The sequence below is a fragment of the Danio rerio genome, chromosome 22 (assembly GCF_052040795.2).
Source record: "Danio rerio strain M-AB ecotype USA chromosome 22, GRCz13ab, whole genome shotgun sequence".
Taxonomy (NCBI): Eukaryota; Metazoa; Chordata; class Actinopteri; order Cypriniformes; family Danionidae; genus Danio; species Danio rerio.
In genome coordinates, this window is record NC_141042.1 from 16,495,001 (window position 1) to 16,513,324 (window position 18,324).

Below are 18,324 nucleotides of genomic sequence, written 5' to 3' on the forward strand. Positions count from 1 at the left end.
AAAGTTTCATTTTTTTCACTAAATATTTAAAAATGCAAATTAAAGACAAATTTCGTTTCAAAACCTTTATATGCTTGTTGGCCGTTGTTCAGTTAAAATAACTAGTCCTCTCCAGTGTTGTCTTGGTAGGTTTCGAGATTTGTAAATCTATTAAGGACACTATCATGATATGTGGATGATCTCCGGTTGCGCAATAGTGGACTTCTTTCACTCGAGCTCTGAGACTGAAGTCAGTCAGTCCAAAGAAACTTTCGTTACAGCAGCAGGCGATGCTCGCCCTTCTTCTGTGAAGATTGAGCTGAACCAAATAATGTGAGTACACCATTTACTGCTTAAGTTACATAATGTACGGTTTTTGCCCCTTTGGGGTCTGTTTTTATATAAATACATTTTATAAATGATGAACAATGAGAATGATCATTAGCTTAGGAATGTCACGGAATAGCTTGAATCACATTTAAAACACAAAAACTGACATTTCTGCAGGAATTATTTGTAAAAACCGACTAAAGTACGTAAACTATAACAAATGAGCTTTGTAAGCGTTACCTAAGATGCACCAACCGGCGTAGCATAAATGCTAACTCTCACGAGCGCATTATTTTATACAAATATACTTTATTTTCGGTTAGTCTTACGTTTGTAGTCATTTAAAACGATGTGGTTAACTAAATATTGTAACAAACGCCAAGGAATTCACGATACGATCGTTTTAACTTCAGAAATAAGCCGAACGCTACGAGCTTTGTTTTGTTAGCACACCGGCTAACCTAGCTGTTTAATATTCAAATTTCAGATCGGTTCAAACGGCCAAAAATGAGCATTTAAATCATCCTAAATTTTAAACAGCAGTATTTGCGCGTAGAAAACATCTCACGCTGATGGGTATGTATTAGAAATGTGTATTTTCTTATGTATTAGTTTGTGTATTTGAATTGGCAGTTCGTTAACCAGTTAGCATACTAGCATAACATAACGACAAACTAAGGTTTTAAATAAGTGTTTTTGTTATAATTGAGTGTCATTTTGCTATAAGAATGAACTGGTATGAAATAATGTGTGTATATTTGGGTTTTAAGTGACCATTTAACGTTAGTTACATTTCAGATAGATCCAGTTTTAGTCAAAAGGCTTTGTCTCTCTTTCCTGTCCTGAAGGCTTAGTTGTTGTGCAAAATATTACACACAAATCACGTTTTCTCAAGAAGTCTTTGACAAACAGTTTTTTCTGAGATTCAGTTAATAATAATTTATTTCCCCAATTTAATTTGGCAGCGAAATCACACTCGATTGTGGTGATCACACGTGCTTATTGTTTCTTTTTGGCACAGAAATCAAATAGGATGTGGTTTTAGATAGTTAATGTTAAATCACTTTCAGTTGTTTAATTACACTCCTGTTAATCAAGTTATGTTTTAAAGATTAGTTAACCTGCTATAGGGAGTTTCCAGTTGACAAGAACAAGACATAAGTCTCAACAAGCTTTGAACTGAGGTGATTTTTTTTCCATGACTGCACTGGCATCTGCACATATTCCTCGTTTTGAATAACATAAGTGAGTGTCTGACATGTTAATGAGCTTCTCATGCATATTAAATACATATTCTTTTAAGTTTGTCTCATCAAGTTGACAAGCAGGTATTCGAGTCATGATTACACTGCAGTTTCTGCATCAGTTCCTTGTATGAAGACAATAGTCATTTCAGTTTTATATATATTATGTACACATGTATAAATATTTAAGAACAGATTAAATGTAGATGAATGTAAACATGTTTATTATATATATATATATATATATATTTGTTAATATTTTAAATATATGTAACGTAAAAAGTGTTTGCATTTCTGTATAAAACCTACTTGACACTTATAACTAAATAAGCCTTAGTTTAACAAAATATAAAAATATATAATGTTTATATATATATATATATATATATATATATATATATATATATATATATATATATATTATAACTAATATATCCCCAATTTATGTACTATATACATTTAGTTTACATATATATGTATGTCTATATGCATGTATACACATTTCTAGATATAATATTTGCATTAATTAATAAATATATTTAATATAACATTTACAAGAAAGCACTATTTATATAAACTGTGTATTTCTACATAATAAATAAAACATTTTATAAATAAATCAACATCCACATTTAGTAACCCCACGCTACAGAGGTTCCCCTTTTGTTTCTCGCCCACCAAACTTAATTATAGTTACTGGGAAATCCTGGTACAATTGTATTTGTAACCGAAAGAAAATGAGTGGGCGTGCCAGGGTAAAACGGTGCTTTTGATGGCTGACAAAAGGAAGTACCTTAGTCGCGTGGATGGCTGCTCAAGATAACAGCATGTTAAAAATATACATGCACTTGTTAGGTACGTAAGATGTTGTTTTATAGATTACTTTATATATATATATATATATATATATATATATATATATATATATATATATATATATATATATATATATATATATAGGGGCTGTGGGATTTGGAAAAAAATAAAAAATTTTGACAGATATTGCAATTTTATTTGCCATTTTAATTTTGTAGTCAAGCTTCAGCTTAATATTCTGTAATCCGTAGCAACATTTTTGTGACACCTCTTTAAAATTACCTGTTTTTGTGTGGACTCTGTTACTTTAAAAACCAAAATATTCCAATATTACCAATGTCCTGTTTTTTTTTATATATATATTAATTTGACTATTAATGCTTCTGAAGCAGCAGACGCCAGTATCCCAATTGTCCGTGCTTTCCTGTTTTTTTCATAAATTTTTTTTATTGTGGGTGTTCCACATAGTTCAATTGTGCAATTCTGATTGGGTGCTCACTCAATTGGCTAGTAAGACTATCACAAACAGACTGCAGTCATGCATTTGCCATGGGCAGGTGAAATTAAATAATACATACATATTTCATATTACAGCATCTTGCGATTTAGCTAATGGAAATGTTTCAAATTGTGATTCGATTTCGATTAATCTTATATATAAAAATGTTTTATATTTTGTTATATTTATTTCACAGAGTATTTAATGCAAAGAATTTTTAAACTATTTAAATATCATCTTTAAGCAAATACATCTACAAGATATAGGAAAATAGGTGGTGTAATCCTCAGTACAATAAATGCAGGGTTGTTATGTAATCCAGTTATGTTGTAATTTTACTATTGAGGTTCTGTGACTGTTGTATGGTTGCTGTGTGGTAAAAAGTATAAGGCTAATATCTGATTTAAATAAATAAAAATGAAGTAAATTATTAATCTGATATTTTGGGTGGTTTTTTGTGCATTTGGGCGGGTTTTGGACAGCTTTAGGGCTGGAAAAAAGTCAGCTATATCTGGCAGCACTGGCTGTTTTCTCTAAATGTGAAAGTAAATGAAGGTTTTATTCATATCTGTAAGTTTTTATTATATAGGGGGAAATCATCATCCATAGATTTGCTTGATTATATGCCACTTTTCTGGAAAAATAGATTTTACACTCTTTTTTTTCCCTGCATATTCATAAGGAAGCAGATGATTGATAGTATCTCGTCACTTTATTCTCATTTTCCCGAATGTCATCGCAGCATGAACTCATCTCCGTGTGATAGAAACCGTGATCTTTGTCATGAAACATGTTCCTGTTCCCTATAGGTTTGAATTCCTGCCTTCGTGCACCTAATACACTTTCTGATGAGTCACAGCACAGGAAAAACAACCCTGATTTACACTTTAACGCTTCCTTGTTAAGTCTCCCTTTGGATCGGGTGAAGACTGGCCACTTTACTCATTATTAGTCACTTAAAAATCCCCTGGCTTTTGTGTTGTTTTGCTTATATAGTGGCTATATTGGGCAGCCTTAAGGTATGGCATGCAGACTGAGCTGTAATAAATGATGAGTCAGGTTATTGCTGCTGTTCTGGACTTCCCAGGACTCAATGTTTTCCTCAGCTCATGTTGTCAGGCTGAAGCCAGAAGGTTTGAAAGCGATGTTAGCCTAAATATCCTGTCTGGTTGGATGTTCTTTGATGTTTAAATGAACCTGCTGTTCTCGGGTCGGTGATAAAGAATGGCTGAGATGACGAAAAGGAAAGAATCTGACTTGAGTCATTTGTTGTTGTTTTTTGCTGTAGTACTTGTTACTTTCAGTTTGATTTTGTGTGGTTGTCCAAGAGAAGAATCAATTAAATGAAAAGCATGTTAGTAGACCTTTATGAACTTCTCATCAGATTAGTTGTTGTTTTTAAATGGAATATTTTGGTTTTCTGACACTTTTAATTTTTTAGGAAATGAGCAGAAGTGGAATAAAAAAAATATTTCTAAATGAATCATTTAAAATTGATGGTGTTATTCTGATTCAGCTCGTCACACTTGCATGAAGTATATTTGCAGTTTGTTCTGTGGATTTAACTCAATAGCTTTTGAGTTTTTCGTTATTTTATTTTTTACATTATTATTACTGTTTTAGTATTTCTATGTCATTTATTTTGAAAGAAAGGTGCATTACTTTTGAGGAATATTTGGTTATATTCTAGTCATTAACATGTTATTTTATCCTGTTATTAATTTTGTTAGTACAACTGCTTTTTATTCAAAATAGTTTTGCATCAATAGTAGGGCTGCACGAATCTGGCTAAAATGAGAATGATGTTTTTTTGCTTAAATAAATCACGATTTTCTGATGATTCTGTAAAATAAAGCTTAATATGAGGCTACTATTATTGTTATTTCTCTAATAAACATTAAAACAACACAAATAATATTTGGCCTATAGGTTGCTACATTTTTAGTAGACCTGGAATGCTGGGTTTGAGTAGACTTTAAATTTGTCCTGGTTGTTAATTCACAGTTGAGTGATGACATCAGAATGCAACTATTCATAATTCTGAAGTTAAATTATTATGTTTGAGACATTCTTGTCATTTGTCATTTGCAACATTAGTAGACCATTTTTTTTACTGATAAAATGAGACATTTGTCATTATCAGCATCAACTCTTGCATTATATTGAATATTATATAGGCTAGAGTAGTTATACTGACACTTAACATTTACTTTCATGCACAACCCTTGTGTTCAGTATGAAAGAAAAACATCAAATGCTTGACGTAATCATAACTCTAAAACGGGATATGATTGTTTAAATGATGTGCGCACTTTCAATTTTCCTTTTCACTGCCGAGTGCAAATCATGTCATAGCTGCTGTTATTTTGAGTTCAGTTTGCAACAAACTGAACGTTATTTACAACTTTGTTAGCTGTTATTCACAGCCTATGCTGGTTCTGTTTACTCAAGTAGGCATCATTGGTGGGCATGCACGTGTCCTCTCGGTAGTAAACAGTGCGTCAGGTCACGTGTGATTTCGCTGCCGCGAATACGTCATAACATTATGACAGAAATGACATTTAAGGTTGAATTATACCTTATAAGTAGGCCCACACGGAATCTGCGCGCGCAGAATTCCGCAGATTTTCCGCAGAATTCCGCAGATTTTTGCAGATTTTTTATCCCATCATCAATTCTGTTTATTTAATTAAGTAAATGTGTAAATCTGAATAAATTCAGTTTTTATTCAGTAATTTATTACTTTTTATATCATATATTAAGGTTTTAGTTATGATACTCCACTGGATACTCCCAAAATAATTTTGCATAAATCCGCAGATTTTAACCAAAATTCTCAGCAGAAATAGCAAAAAACGTCCGCAGATTCCGTCTGGCCCTGCTCATAAGTAGAGTATTTGTCACTTTTAACATCATTTGGAGGTATCCTTGTTGCTGAGCTATGTATATCTAACAATGTGAAGCCCTTGTGCTTCTACCGAACTTGAAAATATAATTGACTGAATCGTAGAGATGCTGGATAAGGATCGTGTGGAGGGTCGAATCGAGATCGCGATCTCTTTTCGATTAGTCATGCAGCCCTAATAAATAGCTTAATCCTTTTTTGCTGTTGTTTTGATTGCCTTTAACAACAGACAGCAGTATAAAAATATGTTATGAGCTTTCATTTATTCATTCATTTTCCTTCAGCTTAGTGTCTTATTCAGAGGTCGCCACTGCGGAATGAACTACCAACTATTCCAGCATATGTTTTATGCAGTGGATGACCTTCCAGCCTCAACCCAGTACTAGGAAACACCCATGCACATACTCATACACTACGGCCGATTTAGTTTATTCAATTCACCTATACCGTACTGTGGGGGACTTGAAGGAAACCCACATGAACACAGGGAGAACATGGAAACTCCACACAGAAATGCCAACTGGTCCAGCTGAGACTCGAACCCGTGACCTTCTTGGTGTGAGGTGACCGTGCTAACCACTGAGCACCTGTTCCTTCTTTATGAGCCTTGTGAACCTCAAAAAAAATGCAACAATTATTATAACGCATTGTATTCGGTGATCACAGAATCGTCAAAAACGAAAGTAAAACATTGATGTTATTTCTAACATTTGTTGGTTTTTGTTTTTCAGGTTATGTTTTTCACACTATGTGCTGAACGCCCACAATGCCAGGAAATATTTAAGAACCGTGATCTTTGGAAGAGCTTTATCGGTTCCAGTGGAACCTTTAGGACTTACCGCCGTATCGTTTTACGCAAAACGCACATAGACACCAATGCAGCAATAAGAGAAGACCTTGGGGACCGGAGCATCACAGACCGCGCTTCGCTACAATGCCCGTTCAAGCTCCACAATGGACAGAGTTTCTGTTGTGTCCCATCTGCACGCAAACCTTCGAGGAAAACCACCGCAAACCCATCAGCCTGGGCTGCGGACACACTGTCTGCAAAATGTGCCTGAACAAACTCCACCGCAAGGCCTGTCCGTTCGACCAGACCACCATCAGCACAGACATCGAGCAACTGCCTGTCAACACTGCGCTGCTGCAGCTCGTCAGCGGACAGGTGAGGCCAAAAGACCCTTATTATACTTACGACAGCTCTGATTTACTCTTCTTTAATACTTGTTCGCTTTAATGCCGGTCACACCAAACATGAAATTAAGAATTTGCAAGAGTAAATTGCAAACAAAGACAATGCAAATATGCGAATAGTACTGAATTATTATTGTGCAAATGACGGAACATATACAACACACCTGCCGTGAGTGCTCAATCATGTCTACCGCTTAAGTTTGAATAATTAAACTCAAGCAAAACATTTGCAAGATGTTTGCAAAAACATTCTATGAGTAAACTAGAACAAGTGTCTGGTGGGAACTCAGTATTAGGGGCAAAGAGAAGTTGTAAATACCTGAGTAACAGAACAATAGCTGCATTTCTGCTACCCTTTAAATTGCGAATTTGCCTTACGCAAAATTGAAGAAACGCCTATGTATCACACTAAACAAATCTCACTTGCTTAAGCTTCTTTTCTTATAATTTGAAAACAATATTTAATGCTCCAATGGGAATCATGTTTTTGTATTTCTAGATCACCCGACATATATAGAAGTCATATAATTATTAACGTAGATCAATGTGTTTGGATATGAGCTTAGACGAAGTTCTGTATTAAGCTAATAAAAGAAAATCATTTTCGATTCTAGACGAGCAATTTCCTCAATTTATAAAGACCTTGAAACAGAATGATGCACTATATCCCCCAGAAAACAGCATATGTCACCATTCACAAGTATATACTTCTGCGTTGAGTGATCGGCTTGACCCATGGCGCCTGCCATTCACGTACGTGTGTATTTAAACTTCTGTGCGCTGTCTGTGTTGCTCTGCAATAACGTTTCCGAAACGCTAGATGGAAGTAGGTTATGTTATGCTCCTCTGTGATGTTTCTTTGCATGTGTTTTGTATTTTATGAACGCTACCTTAATGTACAAGTAGCTATTAATATTTTGGTAATAGCAATAAAAGCAATGACTGGAGTTATAATTTCATTTGAAATTACATACAATAAGAAAGCAGTTGTTTAAAATTTTTATAAATATTTAACAATTTAACTGTTTTTTTTTTTTTTACTTTATTGATGCCCCCTTAATAAACAGAATTATTTTCTTTAAAAAAAAAAACATGGAGAAAAAAAAACTTTGGACCGGTAGCGTAAACTTTACCTGTGAAAATTAAACTTCTGCACCTTAAAAGTGTGGCCCCAAAACTTACGAATTTGCATGAATAATTTTTGCATTAATATTTTTGCTCTTGATTAAAATGTTTTAAATTTTGCCTACAAAAATGTGCACAAATGATAACTGTGAGGGGAAATTCATCGCAAAACTCCTGGTTGAAATGACCAGATTTTGCGTGAGGAAATTCACCAATCAACAGTAAACACGACCACACCATTATGCAAAGCTCGACATTAAAACCCAACAATTAATGAATTTGCATACATAACATTAACATAAACATAAAGGAAATGTGCAAGGGAAACTTTATGCAAAACACCCAATCATGCTGATTTACTAACTCACGCCTGCAAACATATGTAGAACAGAGTAATGCACCTTTACGTGCACTGCTGCTACGTGCAAGCTCAGTCAACTTGGTTCACTCTGTACTGGACGTGTTTATTTTTATCGACTTTGTTTTCCTTGTAGAGATAAAGTCAAAGCTCCCACCCTCGCCTAAATCTAAACTGTTGAACAGAGAGGACGAGGAAGTAAAACTGCAGTGGTTCCTTGTCAGTCTAACAATGATCCTTTTTTCTTTCCAAATCACCTTGATAACAATCAAAACATGAGGCAGAGCACCAAATATCCAGACTGCACTTCTCATGCACACAGTATATCACTTGTACACTAGGCAAAGTGCATTTATCAATGTTTACCACATCATTTATGAATCAAACGGACGAGCTGAACATCTCAAGTTCAACATGGATAGGAGGAGCTCAGGTTTCTAAAGAACAGCTTGCGGACGTTCCAGTCTGGTTGGATTTCAGCCCTGATGTGACATACCGAAGCGTGTGATTGCATGACAGGAGGCAGTAAAACACATCGCTTTCTCGCACATTTACAGCCAACAGAGAACCAGGAAGTTGAATCAACGTCTGCTAGCCATTCCCAGCGCTGTCTGTGAAAGTACTTCTCCATTCTGCTCGCTTTATGATGAGTATGACTGTCGCAACTGTTTCATAATCATCTGGCCGGGATTATTTTAGATTTCCACAGTCATCGTTGAGCATCGCATTCAAATAAGGAAATTTGAGCAAACACTAAAATGTCACTTTCACACTTGCATAACTGTAGATATTTTGAGCCTTTGTATGATGTAGATGAGACGCTGCAAATTCGAAATTAGCAACTTGTTTAAAACAAACTTAAACTGGAAATGTCTACATTGAAATGAGGAATTGCCAGAGATTTTTATATTTATACTTGAGGTTAGATGGGTTCTAAAAATGGCAGTGTTGTTTGATAGGCTTACATGATAACTCTTTAAGCTTTTAAGATCTATTTTGGTCATTAATTAGCATTTTCTGGCCCCATAATTGTCTACTTTTGAAAACCAGGTTGAATTGGACGTGTTTAACGCCATACCATTTAGGGATGCTCCGTTTGATTGGCCAGAGATAGGCTGATAATCCCATTTCATGACTTGATCGGTACTTGTCAATCTGGCCAATTTTATGAACCAGTAGCAATTCTTTGTTTACGCTCTTTGACTTTTGGTAAGTTACGGCTCTCTCCCTTTGTTCAGCTGCACGGCAATATGAAGTTACTTTAAGCAGCCTGGGGTTACAATATTCTGCCTTTGTTTTACTGTCATACTATCATAAATAGGCTAGCAATCTGCTAAATATAAAGCACTGCAAACAAGCAAAGGCTATAAATTGTGAGCGAAAATATCTTTGCATGATCGCACATAAAATCAGTAGAGTTCGCAGTTACAACCGTTTCCTACCTTTTCTAGTTACTCTGTAAACTCCACTGCAATTAATGTCGACAGAGATGTTTAATCCACAAGAATACTGATCATTATTCCAACCTGCTGTGTTCATATCGCTCCTGTGGTTCTTTAGGCTAGACTGGATTATTTTTGTGAATTTTTTTTTGTGTTTTTATTTTTTAATGAATTGTGAGTCGATTTATTGACATAAATAGAACCGTTGCTTTGTTACTGAATAAATGTCTTAAGACAGTGCCTTACCACCACTTACTGGCGGTTTTAGCTAATACATGGATAACTTAATTTTTGCTGTAGTTGTGTATTTATATTTTTATTTGAAACATTATTCATTAAAAAAAATAATTCTTAAAGGAATTCAACTGAATTTTTTATATAAATTGCAAATATTGTGACTTAATCGGACAAGTGACTGCAGTTTAAGAGGAAGAGAGAATGCAAAAAGACAGAGAAGTAAGCCACTCTAAGAAAAAGTTTAGGAATCGCTGATATACTGTCTAGTAACTACGTCATACCTATGATATCGAAAATTAACTCAAAATCAATGCAACAGTAGTGTAATATATTACAATACAAAGACAAAAATATCGTAATGCTGATAAATTTACAGAAAATTACACAAACAAATTGTATATTATCTATTACATTTTGTTTGTAATTTACAAATGCAACTGAAGCACAGGATAGCAATAAGTAAATGGCTGTAAGTAACTGCTAATCATCCTAAATAAATAGCATAATTACTAGACACTACAGGTGTTGCTGTTTTTTTGTAATTGTTGTGCAGCAATATTGATCATGTGGATGTTATTGCTTTTTGTTTTGGCATAACTTTTCACTTTTTGGATACAATACTTAAGCAGAGGACAGTAAATTCAAAATAAGGGTCAACGGTCAAGTTTGAGCTCAATATTTTTTTATTATTGACCTATCTAGAACTAATTTGTCTGGGCAACAACAAAAATCTTTGAAGTAATTTTGATTAATTCAACACTAGCGAGTTAAGGTCTTTTGCCTTTGTAGGGCATCCTTGGTGCAAATCGGGTGAGTGATACGTCCAACTGTATGGCTTCTCCCGGAAGCTGTCCAGAGCTGCGTCATAGAACTGCTATCAAGAGTTGGAGATGAGCAAATATTTTAATGGCCTTGTCTGTATTTAGGTCTTTTTACATACAAGAACAGAAAGTTCTGTGTTTTCAAATTAATCCTACACTACAAACTTGTATAAATTGCTTTGTTAGTCTTTTTTAAATTTTTATTATTATTAATTATTTTATTTTTATTTTTTACATATTTTATCTTTTATTTTCTGTAAATCTGCATCTGACCATCACAAGTCCACACTAAATGTTTATAGGAAACATATTTAAGGGATTATATGCAACATCCTTCATTTATATTCTTAGGTAAGGAAAGATCTCCACTTAAGTATCATACTTTGAGGGACATGTGCTTTATGTATTGTAAAACTTGAAGCATCAGAATCATTACTTGGTATCGGCCGATCACCATCACAAGGAATTGGTACTTGGTATCAGCTGCAAAAATCCTGATCGGAGCATCCCTAGCTCAAATCTAATTAAATTGTTCAAATAGGAAATAAATTACTGGACCAAATACTACTTAAAATCCCCTTAAATCTCAATGAATTGACTAATAAATGTAAAGAATTCAGTTTAATTTCACTCATTACCATTTTTAAAGTCAAAACATAGACATTCATTATTTTTAACTTAAGTAAACTTTCGAAGTAATTTTTTTTTGTCATTAATGATTACATGAATTAATTTCTTTTTGTCAAATAAGTTTTTTTATTTGGTCATTGAAAAACTTACAATGATCACAGATTCCAGCATTTCGTTACAATACATTGCTTTGGGGAGAAGAATTCCCCATATGAATTAATTTCTTAATACATTATATTGTATGTACATTATTTCATCAGAATGTGGGATTGTCTTGATAAATAAAATTTTGAAATCGGATAATTCGGTAAAACACAGTTACATAGCAAAATATGCAATTACTCTGCTTTTCTCTATTTATACCATGTATTGTTATGAACGCTCATTTTTTTGAGCGTTTGCAATTTTCTTCATAAATGTAACCTTTTTTTGTTGAAAAATATAATTATTCTGTAAAATAATAAAACATAACTGTTTAAAATTGTATAACAAAAACAGTTACTTTTGCAGTTGCTTTAAGTAACTACTCACTTTGTAACTCGATACATCCTACACTGGTTGCTAAGCTTAGCCATGTACCAGCTCTTTGAGAGTTCAGAACAGTTCAAAATCATGGTTGAAACAGTGGTTCCTCTCAGTTTGCTTGATGGTGAGTCACATGTTGTTCTGCACGAATGGCTCAGCGTGATGCAGTCTGTGGGTGTGACTGTTTTGCATTTAGAGGAATGCTGACAGACCCATCAAAAGCTGTCCAGTTATGTGACGAATGTCTATGTCTTTAATGTGCTAAAAGACACATGTTGTGTTTCTGTTCTTCTTCTCTGCTCCAGGTACCCAAAGCTCCTCCCGTGACGTTACTGACAGCTGCAGAGGACGTCAAACACTATGAGGAGTCACGCACGTGTGTGGAGGATCTGGCGCTCTATCTCAAACCCCTCAGCAACACCAGAGGTCACTGCTCCTTTATAGATTTGTCTATTTGTTTTTGTATTGTTTGTTTTGATGAACTGTATATGTATTTTTATTGTTTTAAAATTCAACATGAAATCAAAAATTACAAGGTTTATTTTGCGCACATTGTTAGTTTTAAAGTGATCAATTAATCCACGAATCTACTGATAAAAAATACAAATGAATGGCAGACCTTCTATGATGTCAGTTTAATGGCGTTAACCGGTAGTTTGGAAGTAAAGGATCAGAGGAGCGCAAAAATTAAATGAGACCCCTACAAAATATTACATTTAAATTTGAAAGGAGTGACTTCAGATTCACTTGGACTTTAACTTACACCTTGTGGTTTTTAAGTGATTCATCCTAAGCACATTCATATATCATTAAGTCTATTAGGATGTCAATTGAAATGCAAGGCAAAAAGAAGCAGAACCAATTTAATTCATTATTATTATTATTATTACCACTACTACTTTTATTATTATTATTATGCTACGTTTAGTTTGTTTTGTAATATTTTTATGATATCTGCATTTTGTATTCCTATTTACATGCACTTTTTAATGTTTATTTATGGTACATATCTGTTTCTGCCATTTATGTGGACATATACAGTTGAAGCCAGAATTATTTTAGCCTCCCTTTCAATTTTCTTTTCTTTTTAAAATATTTTCTAAATTATGTTTAACAGAGCAAGGACATTTTCACAGTGTGTCTGATAATATTTTTTCGTCTGGAGAAAGTCTTACTTGTTTTATTTCAGCTAGAATAAAAGCAGTTTTTAATTTTTTTAAAACACTATTTTAAGGACAGAATTATTAGCCCCTTTAGGCTATATTTTTTTTTTCGATTTTTCTACAGAAAAAACAATCGTTATACAATTACTTGCCTAATTACCCTAACCTGTCTAGTTTACTGAGTTAACCTAGTTAAGCCTTTAATTGTCACTTTAAGCGGTAAAGTGTCTTGAAAAATGTCTAGACAAATATTATTTACTGTCATCATGGCAAAGATAAAATAAATCAGTCATTAGAAATGAGTTATTAAAACTAATATGTTTAGAAATGTGTTGCAAAAAAAATCTTCTCTCCATTAAACAGAAAATAGAGACAAAAAATAAACAGGAGGGCTAATAATTCTGACTTCAACTTATATGATTCTGGCATGTATGTGGACATATAGATTTCTGACATATATGGGACATATATGTTTCTGCCATAGATGTGGACATGTGTTTTGCACATGGGACATTTATTTTTCTGACAAATAGAACATATGTGTTTTACATATATGGAACATACATGTTTCTGACATATATGTGGACATATGTTTCTGAAATATAAGGGTCATATATGGTTCTGACATGTATGGGACATGTATGTTTATGGCATACATGTGGACGTATATCTCTGAAATATTTGGGACATTTATTTGTTATACACAAGGATTGTATACCTTTCTGGCATATATGTGGAAATAGATGTTTTTGACATATATAGGACATACATTATGTGTTTTATACATAAATGTGCCATGTATGTTTCTTGCATATTTGTGGACATATATGTTTCTGACATATATGGGACATATACGTTTCTGGGATATATGTAGACAATTTTTTGACATACGGGACATAAATGTGGTTGCTATACATGTAGGGGACATGTATGTTCATGACATATGAGACCTATATGTTTCTGACATATATGTAGACCTATATTTCTTACATATATGAGACATGTATGTTTCTGACAAATATGGGACATAGATGTGCTATACATTTAGGGGTAAATAAATGTTTTTGGTGTCTATGAGACACATGCGCTTTACATATATGCACATATGTTTCTGACATGTATGGGAAGTGTGTGTGTCTCGCATATTTTTTTGACCTATATATTTTGGCACATATATGTTGCTGACATGGGACCTATATGTTTCTGGCATATGTATGGACAAAGACGTGTTTTATGTATTTATTATTTTTTAATTGTTGTTATTATGTTTGGATACTTAAAAATTCACTGTTTTATATATGCTTTGTTTTTACATTTAAAACATTAATAATAATTCATTGTAAACATTCATTGCAAAGCAAAAATTATTTAAAAAAATGCTTTTTAGAAATGAATTTGTTTATTTTCATTTAATTTAGAAACCTAAAAGGTAATCCAGTGTAGGCACAATCTTTCCTCATAAGTTTTGTTTTTAATATATATTTTTTTGTGCTATCTATTCATATTACTTAGTTTTTGCAATTACTAAAATTGTGTGCATCCTTAACCATTCACCATGCTAGTCATCCTTCACATCATTCAGCAATGAGTGAAAGACTCTGTTGACTCTTGTTTATGTGTGTGCAGGTGCAGGTCTGAATGGCGCAGCTCAGAGTGTCCTCAGCAGACCCATGCAGAGGAAGCTGGTGACGCTGGTGCACTGCCAGCTGGTGGAAGAGGAGGGCCGCATCCGGGCCATGAGGGCAGCCCGTTCCCTGGGCGAACGCACTGTCACAGAGCTCATTCTCCAGCATCAGAACCCCCAGCAGCTCTCCTCCAACCTATGGGCCGCCGTCAGAGCCAGAGGCTGCCAGTTTCTTGGCCCTGGTAAAATTTTACCACCTGACCCTTTTACCAAAATGTAAAATAGTTCTATATTTTTACCAGGCTGTGTATATGGAGTTTTAACTTGAAATACTCCTCAGATGTTTGTATTTAATCCATCTTTTTCCCCTCATGACTGGTAGAGTTGCCAAAAATATCAACTTGAAATATCAACCAATCTGTACAGACATTTTAAAAACGTCAATTTTCTTCTAACATTTAAACACGTTCTTAAAAAATGCTGATTTCCCCCCATTACTTAAAAATGCATGGAGTCGAATGCTAAATTGTGCTAAAAATGCTAAAGAAAAACATTTTCTTAAGAACCTTGCTGTCATTTAAAGATTTAACAAGACTTTTAAAATAATAATAATAATCATCATCATAATATCAGTTGAATCATTTTATAAAATGACAGTGAAAGTAAACTCATAATGATTGTTAAAAAGGGCGCTTTTTCCAAGATGATGTATTTCTATATTCTTTTGTACTCTTTATAAACTTACATTAGGAGGTTTATTGATTTTCATTTTGAGCTATATCAGCTAACATAACTTTCTTGTGCTTAGCTGGTGGGTTACATTTTATTGCTTTTATTTGAGCTTTGCACTGAGCGAGTTTTTTCACATGGTGTTAATATTCACAGTACCTAGTAACAAATGTCTTTTGAGTCGTTAAAAAAGCCCTGAAACAACAACAATAAATTTAAGACAAGAAGCTTACTCGACCAGACTAGACAAGATTGGGTTCATAAGAACGAGATAAGATTTTTATACTTTTTTTAGGAATCCGCAATGATTAAATATATGAATGGAAAATAGTCTTTTGTTTAACTAAAAATATCACAAAAGACAAAACAATTTACAGGGTTCATACTGTCATGAATAACCTGGAAAAGTCATGGAATTTTGACATGGCATTTTCAAGGCCTGCAAAAGTTTTGGAAAAACTGAAAAACCCACCAAGTTTTGGAAAAGTAATGGAAATTAGTTTAACAAGTATCTAAATGCTTAAATATAGGTTAGTTGTCTTTACTTCTTTTCTATCCATGGTCAAACACATGCTGTCACATTATTAGTGCTGTGTAAACATTGTCTAAATAAATTTTACATAGATATAAAGATTAATTTAAAGAGCCCATATTATACATGAAATAGGGTCATATTTTGGTTGTAAGGGTCTCCAACAACAGTCTAATATGCATGCAAGGTCAAAAAACACTTTCATGGTCTTATAATCTGCATTTATTTTTACCTAATTATCCAAGCGACTCCCATATGAATCGTCCAGTGATTCATTTGTTCCCAAATCCCTCCTTAACACGAAGCTAATCTGCGCTGATTGGACCAATGACAGTCTGTTGCGATTGGTCGACACTGACTGCCTTATGCGACAGACAGAGTGAAATGCCCATCAGCTAATCAATAATATAGAAGTAGTCACAGTGCATACACGCTCGATAATGTAAGGCGTGGAGTTTAGCTGCCAGTGGTTGAATGTAAATACTACTAGGCAAAGAATTATAGTCCCACTGGCAAAGATAGTCCCAATTATATTGCCCACTGGCAAAGAATTATAGTATTCTTTGTAGCATGTATTTTCCAGAAGTTTCCAATAGTTTCCAACTGCTCAAGGCTGGGCTTACGCTGAAGTTTCATCTTTGGATAGAGACTATCCATCTGCAGTGTGACTTCAATCGACTGGTGTGTGTTGTGTGTGTTGTGTGTGTTGTGTGTGTTGTGTGTGTTGTGTGTGTGTTGTGTGTGTGTTGTGTGTGTTGTGTGTGTGTGTGTTGTGTGTTGTGTGTTGTGTGTTGTGTGCGTGTGCGCGTGTGTGTGTGTGTGTGTGTGTTGTGTGTGTGTGTGTGTGTGTGTGGCTTATTCCGTGTTAGAGGGCGGGGCAGCAGGTTTCAAATCTCCCGGGTTTGCGCGAGCGTGTGAATAGCCTTCTTGTCACCTCATGGCGAAACACCTAATGACTTGTTATTAAGACGACTAGTTTGAAGCACTAGGAGTCGACTCTTTTATAGCTGATTCAACAGTTTTAAACACTGTACACTTACAGATTTAAGCCTTAGCTGGATATTTCACTTCACTTAGAGCTGTGTTACACACTACATGGAAGGGCATTTTCAAAAACCCATAATATGGGCTCTTTAAACTAAATAGATTGTTGCATATTTTATGATATGCTGTAATAAATTTGAACATGCATTGTTTTTATTTTTATTTACCATCTATACTTAGACATTACATGAAACATAAGTTCATGAAAATTTGCTTGAAAGTCCTGGAAAAGTCATTGAAATTTAGTAGTATAACCTTTTGGTATTACATTGGTACTTGATGCATGGTATTACAAGCCTTTGAGTTGATATAAAAGCAAACGCCTGTGTGTCTGCTTGGTGCTTGTGTGTGTGTAAGTGCATGAGAGAGAAGTTGAGAGAGAGAGAGATTTGTCTGTGTGTGTGTGCTTGGTGCTGTGTGTGTTGACAGCTTGGCTGTCTGGACTGTATAGCTGGGGGATTTTCGGTTTTGTTCTCCCCCGCTCTTTAGCGGGATCGGGCGCGGCAGGCAGAAAACGGGGCGGGTCGGGCAGCGGGACAATAAATTCTTAATTTAAGCGGGAGTGGTCGGGTTCGGGCTAAAACCTGGCGGGTGCGGGCGGGAGCGGGATTCAAAATTTAGTCCCGCGCAGATCTCTACCCTGAATGATGCTGTCTTGGCAGGTGTCCATGTGCTGTCGTGTTCTTTTTATTCTGTAGAGTGCAACATTTCTCCAAGTTCTTCCCTGCTTGCTGCCATGTTTTTTGTGTGTTTCTATTGTAAAGCATGGAGAACTACAGAAGCACACAGGGGAGTGTCGCATGTGTTTCATTCAAACAAATTGATATAAACTTTACATTCATTTTGATTAATAAATTCAATTTATCGACCATCCTTACATGATGTTCAGCGGTGAAAAGTGGCAAAACGACAGCCAATCACAGTCATATCTGTTGAGCAGGTGAACACATTGACCAATCAGAGTTTAAGAAGCTCAAACATTAGTGGGAAATTAACTTTTTTAGCATTTCAGTACCGATTGGTACCAAAGTAGTTACTTTTGATAACCCCTGACATCCGATTTTGGGAAAAAATCACTTCAAATAATAAGGTTGCGCTACAGATAGACATGGGCCGTTATAAGTTTC

The 18,324-nt window shown here is 34.6% G+C and overlaps 1 protein-coding gene across 3 annotated transcripts in view; it reads left to right on the top strand.

Moving 5' to 3' along the window:
* The first annotated feature begins 208 nt into the window (after window positions 1-208).
* The window catches only part of rc3h1a (ring finger and CCCH-type domains 1a), a 46,488-nt gene continuing 28,372 nt past the window's right edge, over window positions 209-18,324 (top strand). Inside the window, exons 1-4 of one of the 3 annotated variants that reach the window (XM_087303146.1) lie at window positions 209-885; window positions 6,505-6,938; window positions 12,411-12,531; window positions 14,895-15,134. In XM_087303146.1, the coding sequence (XP_087159272.1) occupies window positions 6,708-6,938; window positions 12,411-12,531; window positions 14,895-15,134 (592 nt within the window). In that variant the 5' untranslated portion in view covers window positions 209-885; window positions 6,505-6,707. 3 annotated transcript variants of the gene reach the window in all.